Source organism: Sphaerodactylus townsendi, linkage group LG13 (genome assembly GCF_021028975.2).
Source record: "Sphaerodactylus townsendi isolate TG3544 linkage group LG13, MPM_Stown_v2.3, whole genome shotgun sequence".
NCBI classification, from domain to species: domain Eukaryota; kingdom Metazoa; phylum Chordata; class Lepidosauria; order Squamata; family Sphaerodactylidae; genus Sphaerodactylus; species Sphaerodactylus townsendi.
The window spans coordinates 38,765,431-38,778,372 of NC_059437.1; the positions used below are offsets into that span (position 1 = coordinate 38,765,431).

General features: G+C 44.8%; 1 protein-coding gene across 1 annotated transcript in view; it reads right to left on the reverse strand.

Annotated features, from left to right (window-relative positions):
- Window positions 1–9,558: 9,558 nt before the first annotated feature.
- TBC1D10A (TBC1 domain family member 10A) overlaps window positions 9,559–12,942 on the reverse strand; it is a 51,254-nt gene continuing 47,870 nt past the window's right edge. The window contains exon 9 of the mRNA XM_048514803.1: window positions 9,559–11,768. Coding sequence (XP_048370760.1) covers window positions 11,376–11,768 — 393 coding nt within the window. The 3' untranslated portion in view covers window positions 9,559–11,375. The remainder of the gene's footprint in view (window positions 11,769–12,942) is intronic.

Consider the following 12,942-nt stretch of genomic DNA (forward strand, 5'->3'; position numbering starts at 1 on the left):
GGCATAGTGCTTTTGAATATGTTCTCTGTTCTTCTGACAGGATGCAAACTGTTTTTTGTGTAAGACAGTGTGAGAATGCTGAAGCTTTGAGCATGTGTAAAGTGCTTTTTTTTACCAGTTTTTTAAATAGAATGTTGGCAATGTCAAGGAAAATACTTTTTTTGTTGCCTTATATGTCTCACTTCCTGTTTTGGCAGCTGATGCAAGAGGATGAAAGTTTCACCCACCCTGTAAAATTCTGACCCAGAGACAAGTTCCTGTGGTTGGAAATTAGTTAGAATTATTACTGGAAATGGAGAAAGCTTTCTGTATATGATCAAAGATCTATTACCAGCATGTGTCAGGGTTTGAATCCAAGCATTAAGGAGTTCAGTTTCAAACTAAGCCCCCAAATTGGCAAGGTTCCCACTGACAATAAGGAGCAAATACATACAGTGTGAACAGTGGAAAAATAAGGAAGACACCGTACCCTAGCTGCTAAATGTTGACAGATACACTAATCTAATACAAATGTTTTAATCATGGTGCAAGTGCAAAAAAGTGAAAAAGTGCTAAACGCACAATATAAAACATAACATACAATATATACATAACAACAGCCTAAAAGTCAGGAATAAATAATCAAAATGTTCATAAATAAATACAGTCCACATAGGGAGATATCATCAGCCGTGAGCTGTAAACCATCCAGTCACAAACACATAAATGTAAGGAACTCGTATTGCTCTGCTGGACCTAACTGGAAAATGAGTGTCCCTTTTTGCATGTATGTTTGAATAAAAATACATTCTCCAGGTCAATTGGTTTACAGTTAGATACCAATTGACCGGAAGATAGGCTAAATTATTGCAGGATTGTCAACAGTCCAGGAGAACATCAATTTGCTGATTGCTCATACTCTGGGTGAATGTATTTTGATCCAACCATACATGCAAAAAGGACACTAGCTTTCCGATTAGGCCCAGCAGAGTAATATGAGTTCCTTCACATTTGTGTACTTGTGACTGGTTTACAGTTTATAATAACTCCCAATGTGGACTATTTTTCTTTATAAATGTTTTGATTATTTATTCCTGGACTTTTAGGCTGGTGTTATGTATATATTGTACGTTATGTATTGCGTGACTTGCACTTTCTCACTTTTAAGGTTGCCAGCTGGTTGGAATCTTACTAGTGCATGGGTCGGCAACCTTTACCACCCAAAGAGCCATTTGGACCTGTTTCCACGGCCCCAAAGATCTACCGAGCCGGAGAGGCATCTCTACATGGAGCCGCCTCCGGTTCGGCCCCTGCACTCACTTTTCCTTCCAGCACTGGGAGGCGGAGGTGCTGGGCAAGGAAGCCCCCTCTGCCCGACGGAGCAGGCAACCGCCTGCTCCCTGGGGCAGAGGAGGGATGGCGGCTGTGGGGATGGCAGAGGGAGGATGGCAACTGCTCTGGAGAGACACGCTCACACTACCCTCTGACCTCCAGGGGTCGGAGGGCAGCATGGGCGTGTCCCTCCAACTCTCCAGAGCAGCGCTGGAAGGAGAGGTGAGTGGAGGGGACACGAAAAGTGGCGCCCTCACACACGGAGCCGCCTCCTGTTCGGCCCCTCCACTCACCTTTCCTTCCAGCGCTGCTCTACACATCCATGCTACCCTCCGACCTCCAGGCAATGTGGAGCTGCAGTATAAGGCTGAAAGAGCTCCGGAGCTGCGGGTTGCAGACCCCTGTACTAGTGGGATCACAAACCATCCTTTCAAGCCAGCTGCCAAAAGTGGAGGCTGCTGAGCCAGAAATAGACATTTGTTTTCAATAATGTTGTTATAAGGTACATTTAACGAGAGGATTCCATCCATTTGAATCAGGCCATTTTCTCCTTGTGAAGCTATTCAGCCTATATGCATATTCCATTGTCAGGTACAGTATTTGGATGGAACCTCCATAAGCAGAGGCAGAATACCTCTAAATACTAGATGCTAGAGACAAGCAAGAGGAAATCATCCACCTTCATTTCTCCATTGTGGGTGCCCAATGGCAGGATGTTGGACTTGACAAACTTTGACTGGATCATCAGGCCAATTCTTATGTTCTGACATCTGTAGTGATGTACAGCATCCTGGAATGCCTTGGGACAAGTTCCGTGGCAAAAGAAAACCTGTTTTTCCTAGAACATCCTGGCAGAAGTGGCAGGAAGTCAGCTGGGGACAGGAGAGAACATGCTCCACCGTCTGTGGATCTGCAGGGAAGCTGAAGTAGAAGGGAAGCCTGCACATTGGAGCCACGCGGATGTGCACTCTGTTCCACATTCTTTGTCTCATTTGCACAAGCCCCCCTGTGGGTGCGTCTGATGGTTTCTTTGTAAGGTTCTCAGGTTATCCACTCTCAGGATGTTTCCTTTGAAACACACACTTAACGCGAGTGGCAATTGATTCAAGATGCCGCAGCAAGTCTGAAAATGGCAAAAGCATACGTTCTTGTCCCCCCAGTCAAATGTACAGCAGCGTGACTGATAAAATATTATTTTTATGTTCCTCTTTCCCCTGTTAAGTGCTTGGATCTGGCCTTGATCATGCACTAGCAGAGACTGTTATCTCCATAGACTCATGGCAGCTTGATTCCTCTTCCCCTTCCTCTCCCTCCTCTTTTGTTTCAGTAAACCATGTTTACAAGACCTGTTGCTATGCTGCAGGGATCTAGTTTTGTTCACCTTATCAGGTTTGTAAACCCGGAAGGTGCACTGATACAAGAAAATCACAGTGAATTATGCTCATGGGTAGTCAGTGTAGAACAGGGGTCATGAAAAAAGGCCTCCATTTGCACACCAGCTGCTAACTGAGAAGCAAGAACAGTGCATGGGGAAAGGCGGTTGTGGTGGCAGTAGGATTTGTTTGCAATCCATTTGGAGGTCAAGGGGTAAGATTCTGCCCCGTTACCTTCTATCACCCTCCAAAAAATGGCTCCTGGCTTCTGTTCCAAAGGCTACCACATCAATAGTTTGTGTTTCTACTACAGCTTACAATGAAATCAGAGGCCTACGTTTGAAGATCTGGCTGGTTATTTCAAAATGGAATGGGAATAATAATTGGTCGGATCTGAGCATGTGTCAGAATGAGGTGGCAGAAGGCTGAGGTGGTAAAATGGAGTATCATTTCAGAGCATGAGTAAAAGGTTACATTTTTAACTCCCCCCCCTCCCCCAATGAATTGGTCCCCATAAGTGGAAAGGCATATGAGGATGTAGTGCAGACTCAAGGAAATTTATGATAGAACAAAGGTTCATCTTTAAAATGTCACCAGACTCTTGTTTTGTTGCTACAGAATACTGTGATTTTCCAGCTGGAATTACCCCTGCCCTCCTTTGAAGCAGCAGATAGATAGTCAAGTTAAAAACATTTTAAAGCAGTGAAATTAGCTCGGCATGCAAAGGGCCAATCTAGAACCTTTCTCCTTGGTATTTGGGTTTTTTTTTTAATTTGCAGGAAAGTTCACCTGGGAGAACATTAAAATTCTACACTTTCTCCACATGCAATTGGGACAACTCTTTCAACCACCTCACAGTTCTGCCACTTTATTCTGCCACGTGGGTGGATCACAGAGGTGGGATCCAGCAGGTTCTCACCAGTTCCCGAGAGTGGGTTATTAATTATTTGTGTGTGCCGAAAGGGGTTACTAATTGGGTCCGCTTTTCCATCTCCACACCCTCACCTCCCCCTCTCTTCTTCTTTCTCGTAGCCTGGAGCTTGCTGGCTAGTAAGAGGAGGGACCCTTTAACTACTGTTGGGTCCAGGGGACTCTTTAGTTGTTTCTGTTGGCAGTAGACGATAGGACTTGCTATAATGAGTTTAAATTATGGACAGAAAGATACCAGCTGGAAATTAGGAACTTTTTTTTACAGTAAGAGTTTTTTACAGTAACAGAGAAATTATTAATGCCCTGCCCCCGTCATGCCCCGCCCAGCCCCATTGGCGCTACGCCACTGTTTGAATCCCACCACCATGGGAACCTGTTACTAAAATTTTTGGCTCCCACCACTGGTGGATCAGGTCCTCTGCTGAATCATTCCCCCTCCCAAATCACTTGTGATCTGGATTTTAGCTGCAAATAATTTAAGCCGGATGAGGTTCAGTTCTTTTCAATGAAGCCAATTCACACGTTCAACTGCCGAAGTACACAACAGCCATATAGTAAAATCAAATAATGTGAAAGGTAGTTTCACATGTTCTGACCTGTATGCAAAATGTCAGCTAGTTCTCGCCCTCAAGACTGCATGGCCACATAAAACAAGCATCTTTTGGCTAATTGAAAACTCACAGATTTATTGTAATATACCAGTAGAGGGATTCAAAAATTTTAGTAACAGGTTTCCCATGGGGGTGGGATTCAAATAGTGACGTAGCGCCAATGGGGCTGGGCGGGGATTCTGGGGGCGGGGCATTGCTGGGCGGGGCTGTGGCAAGGACGCAGCCGCTGCGCTGGTCCTTGGGCGGGAAACGTATGCACGTAGGCGCAGGCTGCCACGCACGCTGGTGCACCTCCTGCTAGACTGCTTCAAGTTCTGCGCGCTACTGTTGAGGAGCAGAGGAGGGGCGTAACTAAGGCAAAAATCACGTGGCAAAATCACCAATTAGTAACCCACTCTTGGCACAAACAAATAATTAGTAACCTACTCTCAGGAACCTGTGAGAACCTGCTGGATCCCACCTCTGCAATATACGCTTTCCTGGGAGTAAGGCTCTTGGAATAGACCTGGTTAGGGTGGCGTAGCAAGTTTTTTCTTCTATTTCCCTCCACCCCAAGCCTCTAAATCACCAGCATCATTATTTGGAATGGAAACAAAAATTCACATCACAGTTTATAAGTAAATGTTTGCAAGTAAGCCGAAGTGAGGAGGAAGCACATTGTCTGTGTGGGTTATGCAACTCATTTGTTATTTATTATCTTATCTCCTCGCTTGAGTTGACACACGAATCAGTAATTTGCTAGTGTTATTGTTGCTGGAATGGTTCCAGCTGTTCTGTATTTATTTACCCATTGCCTTTATATCCTGGTCTTTCTCAAAGTGGTTCAGTGAGATTTAATCCAATTTGTTCTTCAATACTGATTGGCTTAGGTTAAAGAGAGATAGCTGCTTGCTCAAGACTTACCAGTAAGAATGATAGCTAAATAGGGATTTGAATGCAGCCTACCCTGTTGAATGTCCTCCTCAGTTGATAATCACAAAGGGTTAACAACTTTTCAACTAGCCTCTGTAGCTGTAGGTATCTCTGCAGGTCAGATACATATTACTGGAAGCTGAGAAACCAATGGGTATGCAATTCACTAGTGCAATCAGTATTTTTTCTTGCCATCACCGACCCTACATGTTAGATCTTGATCCATAAAAGTAAGGATTGGCAAAACTAATTTTATTGGGATGAACTAACATGATACAAGCTTCTAAGTTCTGTAAAACCCTTCATCAGACTGGGGGCAGGTCTTAAGGCTTTTTATTGTAAGTGTAAATGTGGAACAGATATGCAGATTTATGCTGTGACCTGGATAGCCCTGGTTAGCCTGTTCTCCTCAGATCTCAGAAAATAAGTAAGGTCAGTCCTGGTTAATATTTGGATGAGCAATTTCCAAGGAATACTAGGGTCTTGATAGGGAGGCACGCAATGGCAAACTACCTCTGAATATCTGTTCTTGCCTAGGACAAGAACCTTTCCTGAAGGGTTATTTGCAGGGCTAATTTACAAACTATTCAGTATATCTGAAGAATCCCTGAATAGGTGGAAGCCCCAGCCCTGTATACAGATGGCCTAGTTTTGCAGTTTGGTATCAGTCACCCAGTTTACGCTTACATATGGTGATTGAACCAAGGTTACTTCCTGGTTTGCTTCCATCCCATCATGCTTCTTGGTTTGCTTTTGCCAGCTTTTAGAAATGCAGACAAGGAATGAGAACCTTAAGTCAGATAATGGACAAATGCAGGATCAGTAAATGTCTGGCAACATGTTGATTAATAGCTCTTATTTTGACCTTATAACTAACGTACAACAGGAACCGATTATGATAAGTAAAGTGCTTAACAAGAGGCAGAAAAAAACACTGATTACACTAAGAAAATAATATAAAGACATTGAATTCTTTCTCACTGGGGTAACTAGAAACTTGGCAATGCAAACCGTAAAGCTTTGAGACTGGAAGATAAATGCTTTTTAAATTACTGAATATGTGCTGTTGTCACTTGTCATATCTGTACCCCCTTTTCGCTTTGTATCCAGAGCCTTCTAATCTATCTGCTTTGTCAACTCTGAACATTAATCTGTTTTGCACGTCAAAGCTTCTGGCAAGAGATGGGTGTTAAGCTCCAACGAGGTCTAGCACTTGGAATTTTCCACCACACATGCGCTGTAGCAAAGCCATTGCTTAGGGCTCCGTCCTGAGACTGCAAAGAACCTCAAAAATCATCTTGCAAATGGAAAAGTCCATCAACAATATTTGTGTTTAGCTTACATCTTGGGTTTTGCAAGGCTCATTGGTGGCAGAAAACCATAGAGCACCTGGAAGCCAAAACTTTTGTTGTGAGGCACGGCCTACTTTAGGAGATGCATGACCTGTTATTCACACTTTGGCTATATTGTTCCAAAGACCAATATAGTATACATGAGTACAGAGAAAGCCAGGGTGGGATGCATGTGATTACCAAGGGAAGCCAGAAGGCCCCAGAATGAAAGAGACAGATGTGTTGTACTGCATTGCAATGCAAGGCCGAAAGGATAAGAGATCTCATCAGAATAGGTGTGACCCACTCCCAACTGGCAAAGCAAGATAAATAACACACGTGAACACTTAAAGAAATAACTTTCTGTATTGAGACAGCCACTCCTTGGACGCTTCTTTATGAGTCTATTGCTTTGCCTTGAATTCCATACTGAAGCCTGCATGATGACATTCTTCCATGTTTCCTTTTGCTTTGGAAGGAACTTTCCTAAACCTGGTTTGGTGTAGTCTTTCAGGACAGAATGCAAAGTGCGTTGCACGCCGTGATAACAGGAAGGTGCCCATTGTGCAACTGCCATTCATGTTGCCACCATTTTCCTTGCCTCAATCCCCATAGCTGCCCCCTCTGCAACCAAAGTGCTGGAAAGGGACTTCCAAAGGCAATACATGGTTAAATTATTATAGTAATTGTTTTAATTTAATACCCCCACCCCCCCACTCCTAAATCCAGGCACTGGAAGGGGTGGCATGCAGGGATAACACTTTGGCAAGATAAAGTGAACAGAGAACCACTTTACAAGTGCTCCATTGCTGCTGTGAATGCCTCTGCACTGGCAACAAGAACTAGGTGGAGAATTGCCATGCAGATGCAGGGGACCCATGAAAGTTTAGGGCAGCAAAACAAAAACAGTGACAGTGTTTTGCCATGTAGAAGACTGCCCTGGTCCATGTTGAGATTAAACTCAACACTGTCAAATCAGCACATGAAGTTCAGTTCAGCAGTTTTATTTGATTGGATTAAGGGAGCTACTCAAGGTTCTGTGACGAAGAAGAATCATTGTCCAGGATAAGCTGCAAACCACTGACAAAACAGTGGAGGAGTTGTAATGGGCTTTTGCTGGGTAATCTTGGGCCGTTCAGTCACTCTGAACCTAATTTACCTCACATGGTCATTTAAAGGGTAAACCAAGAGGGGAGAATGTTGTATGCCAATTTGAGAGCCAGAGTGATGTAGTGGTTAAGAACAAATGGATTCTAATCTGGAGAATCGGGTTTGGTTCCTCACTCCTCCACCTGAGTGGCAGAGGCTTATCTGCTGAACCAGATGTGTTTCCATACTCCTACATTCCTGCTGCGTGACCTTGGGCTAGTCACAGTTCTCTTGGAACTCTCAGCCCCACCTAGTTCACAAGGTGTCTATTGTGGGGAGAGGAAGGGAAAGGAACTTGAAAGCCAACTTGAATCTCCTTACAGGAGAGAAAGGTAGGGTATAAATCCAAACTACTACTCCTCTTCTGGATTCCCAACTGGGGAGGAAAGTGTGTTATAAATACAGTTAAAATTGTCAGGCCTGGAAGTATCTTGATCAAAGGCAGGAGCTAGCTGTAGCCTCACCCCCAGATCTGCCAGGACAATCTCTTAACCAGAATGAAAAAAAGAAAGCTGGAGAGGTTACCCTGGACAAACAGGCCTTGTTTAAACAGCCTGAAAGAAGCAGATGAATTTAATACGGCCAGTTTATGTGCTGTAACAGTTGTTTTACTAAAGTATAGTTTGGGTTGCTAAATTGAGACTGCTTCAAATTTTTATTTCTATGTTTGAATCTGTAGGTTGCCTTAAGGGACCAAGTGAACCAAGCTATGAATCTACACTGAAAAATGGTCAACTCCTCGGCAATGAATGCCATTGCTCAGGACGAGCACTGCAAATAACCTCAAAGCCACATTGCAAAAGTTTTGCAAGGTTATTTAAAAAAAACTCACTTGCCACAGGGGCTTTTTGCCACCTGCAAGGGGCTTTTTCTTCAGCAAGTTGCTATAAGACTTACAGAGTTGACATGTAGAACCTCAACAGAAATGAAATTACAGAAGCAAGGAGATTCAGTGCCCTGCGAATGAGAGAAGCTGAGAATTCTGTAAATTAGTTCTGGGGCAGCGCTGGAGATGGAGAACGCACACACCTGTCAGGATGTTTTGGAGGAGGACAGCCTGCTTGTGCGAACGCTGGATAAGGAAGACATATCTGTAAGGAAAGAAATATGTGGCCAGCAAGGAAAGAAGGCCAAGTGGTTTGGGTGTGTGCATCTTTTCAGCTTCTATTTGCCAATAAAGGAATATTCATGAGATCTATGCAGTAATCTTGTAACATCTCATCTACATTGGGCTCTAGTCACAGTCGATAACAGCAGCTTTAATGAACCAGCAGGCTAGCTCCACAGAAGACAGCTTAATATGGAAGGGTCTAAGTCTCTGAAGGCAAAGGCAGCTAATTGGGGGACCTGAGGTAAAATTCACCGGTGCCACTGAGGACTAGGGTAAGCTGGCTTTAGTCTACAAAGACAATGATCCCAGGTCTTGCAGAAACTAACTTTCATATGCATTCTCATTGCCAAGCAGATTCCTAGACTACACAGCTGCTCTACCTTGTAACCGACACCTCAGTAGGTGTGCAGTAAGTTTGTGACCTTCATCCCAGGGCTGCTCCAAAAAGAACCATGCTGACAGAAGTTAGTAGTGCTATACAGAACATTAGGAAATTTTCATGGGGGTTTTTGATAGCAGGGGTCATACGCAGAAGTTGCCACAAAGGCATTGCTTCAACCAATGAATTGTAATAAGGCACCAGGGAAAGGCTGTCCAGGGCCCCTTCCGCACATGCAGAATAATGCACTTTCAATCCACCTTCAATGCACTTTGCAGCTGGATTTTACTGTGCGAAATAGCAAAATCCACTTGCAAACAATTGTGAAAGTGGATTGAAAGTGCGTTGCTCTGCATGTGCGAAAATGCCCCTTCAGCCAACATCTGCCTCCTTGCCAAAAAGAGGGACAAACAAACCCTTCGAGACAGGCCATTCAGAAACCACACACCACTTACATAATTCTGGTTTATTTCGCTCTTTGTACAAAACTATTACAGCTGTTGATTTGTCACTTTAAAAAGAACCTGAACAGAAAGACCACCTGTCAGTCATAACCTGGCAACAGGCGGAGAAAGAACAGTTTCCCGCCTCCTTCCATCCCGTGTCAGAGCGCTGCCATCAGAAATGGACCAGCAAGTAATACTGCGCTCCACCCCAGTTCTGGATATCATTCCTGAGCCTCCTCAACCTCAGAAAAGGATCGCAAGGCTTCGCTCCATATATTTGGGGTGCAAATGTTGGCTACCGCTTCCATCGCAAAGAAATGGGGGATCCTAACTTTAGCCTGCGATGGGCTAGAGGGAAGGTGGATTGTAAAAGCAGGGGGTTACATTCAGCAGCCTGAGGCTTTAGAAACAAGCACAGCTTCACAAGCTGCAGCAAAGGAGGCCATCTCCCTCCAGCCTGTCAGGGTTTGGTTTTACATTTATCAAGGATATGATTGGGGGGTTGGGGGGAAGAGAAGAGGGTCCGCTCAATACTGCTGCCGCCTTCTGCTTCAGAGGTGGGCAAAGAAACTTACATTAGTGTCCTGCAAATGGGCTGTCCTATTCTTGGAGAGAGAAATCCTAGCACCAGATGTGGAATTGAAGCCTAATGTATATATACAGTTCAAGCCAAGGTGTACATCAAATATGCCTTGCCCTGACTTAAAATCACCCGTAACGTGGTGCGCGTATCAGATTCCTGCAACCATTATTTTTCACAAAGGGAACATGTCTCCATGGGGGTTGGTGGATCCAGCACTTGGAAGTCTAACATGGCATAGCTCACTTGAGAGATTTCAGGCAAGAAAGCAAGGCTAGACAGCAGTGCCGCTAATCCACTGTCTGCCCTTTCATCAACCCCACTGTCAGCTGAAATTAATCTTAGACAAGAATTTTAATTGGTAATTTCAGTTTTTAAAAAAGGTGGGGGGGGGGGATCAAACAGTCTGAATGTTCCTATGTGATGTGCCCAAGTAGCCGAGGAAATGAGGCCTGATGGATTCCAACTGATGGATTCCAGGCCTGATGGATTCCAACTAACAGCAAGGAATACAAAACATCAAGCTTTCCGTAAATGAAGGAAGGGCATTATTGGCTGCCCTGGAGAGTCAAAGATGGAAGAACAAAAGCCAGCAGGAAATCTCACCTGTGAGGGTACCAGGAGGGTAACAACAGAAACTGAGAGCAGCACAGCTGCCCTAAGGCTCTGGGTAGGAATGCAAGAACAAGAGCTCTAGCAGCTCTGATTGCTCTATTAAAGGAATCTTCAATGGCAAACTTGCCCAAAGGTGAAGGAATGGATGTGGCCACTGAGAAGTGGACCTACACTAGTGGACAAGGTCAGCAATTCGATCTCTGGAAGTTCCCAGAATTCCTTGTGGAATGTGTATCAATACTTTTGCCATTCAGACAGTGCTAAGCAGCACATCCAAAAGTGGTGGATGGGTGCTGTATCTGCATGATTTACGCCAATCAAATCCTGGTCTCCCACCAGTGAAGAAAACAGCAGGGGCAAGGACCTCTCTTCCTAACGAGATGCCAAAAAGCATATTTGACTCCTGCCTGTTGGCCACTGGGGTGCAAGTTGCGCAAAATTAAGACTTGTGGAAAGTAGCCCTTAACTTACCTTACCCCAAGTGTCCCCAAGGCACTAACTGCCCCCCCCCACCCACACTTCCCAGTCACCCACCCACTACCTTGGCTGAGGAGTCCGGCTGCAGGGCCCACTTAGACCCAGCAGCTTGGGACCGAACCAGGAGTCCGGAATGTGCAGCCACCATGTTTACAGGTAGGTGTCCTCACTCTCCTGCGAACTGAGGCTTTCCTTTGATTGGTGGAGGGTAGTGGACTCTGGATTGAGCGAACTCTGAGTTCCGTTCTCTTCAAGGATGGGCCCGTTGGCCAAGCGGCCCTTTCCTTGGTCCCGTTTCTTGTCTCCCTTTGGCAATTTGCTCTTGCGGCCCTTTGGCAAGAGTTCGGAGTCAGGTGGAAGGATGATAGAGGGAGTGGATTCCAAAGCCTTGCGAGGGTAAGGCTCCGAGTCGCTGATGGCTTTGGCGCCGTGGAAACGCGGAGGGGATTTGCACTGAAGGTCCCCATGGGCCTCCTTCCATTTCTTCAGCTGGATCAGGTGCTCCCGCTCTATGTGGCGCTCTGTCACTGGCAACTCTATGATCTAAAAGTGAGAGTAAAAGAACCGAATGTACGTTTCCTGAGGAATTCCAAAACAAGGTTATAATATGATGGGACCTGGATATTCATGTCCCCAAACTTAAGGGCATTATTTCTTTCCCTTCCCCCAAAACCAACTGGTTCAAAAACCCAGTCAAAACATCCACACCCATTTACTTTTACTTGAAAACAATATGCTTTGACTGCTACTATGAAAGACAGCAAACGCTCAGATTTGGTCAAAGGAGTGTACAAGCTGCTACTCTTGAACTGCTTGCTTTTATTACTGAGCTTTAGCCCACAAGTCCTGCTCTCCAGTACTTCTGCTAACCTTTGAGTTATTTCTGACTGGATGCCTCCCTGCTGCATTACACAGAACCAAGCAACTGAGCTCTCCTTCTGCTGCCTCACTACCATGACAGGACCTTTCTCGGCCTGAGATCCTGCAGCGTCATTGCCAACATAACGACAACAAAATTGATTTAGATGCTCCAATGGGCCGAGCCTGTGCAAGGCAGCTTTGCAGATTGATAAGTTATCCTTTATAACACCTCCCAGGGCAGAGCTTCGCTGTGTCTTTTCCTGGAAACAAATATTAACCTTGCACAATAATTAAGTCAACATTCAAGACCATCTTGTAGTACGGCAACAACCAGGAAAGGTTTATTATTAATTTGACTTCAGAGCCATTGAGCAAATGCTTTTTGCATGGTTGAATGCAAAAGATATGCCAGCAGAGGGAAGCATTGCAAGAAATCCAGCAAATTTTCTCTTTTACTCTTCCCTGTCCTGTCCTTTTCACACATTCCCCCTAGACTATAGCTGTCAAAACTCACGACCCTCCAGATGTTATGGACTACAGTTCCCATCACCCCCTGCCAGAATCATGCTGGCAGGGGATGATGGGAACTGTAGTCCATATCATCTGGAGGGCCGCGAGTTTGACACTTGTGCCCTAGACGATGTGGGATTCTCAGGAGTGATGTTGGCCTCCTGAGTGTCACCTTAGACTGTCCTCACCACTGAGGAAAATTATTTTAGAGGTAGGTTATGGAGTTAGGATGTCATCTGTTAACGTAAACTGGATACTTGGTTTTAAATTGTATATTTTAATCTCATATTATGCTGTAATATATTGTGATTTATTATGTTGGGAGCCACCCTGAGCTCTGCCTGGA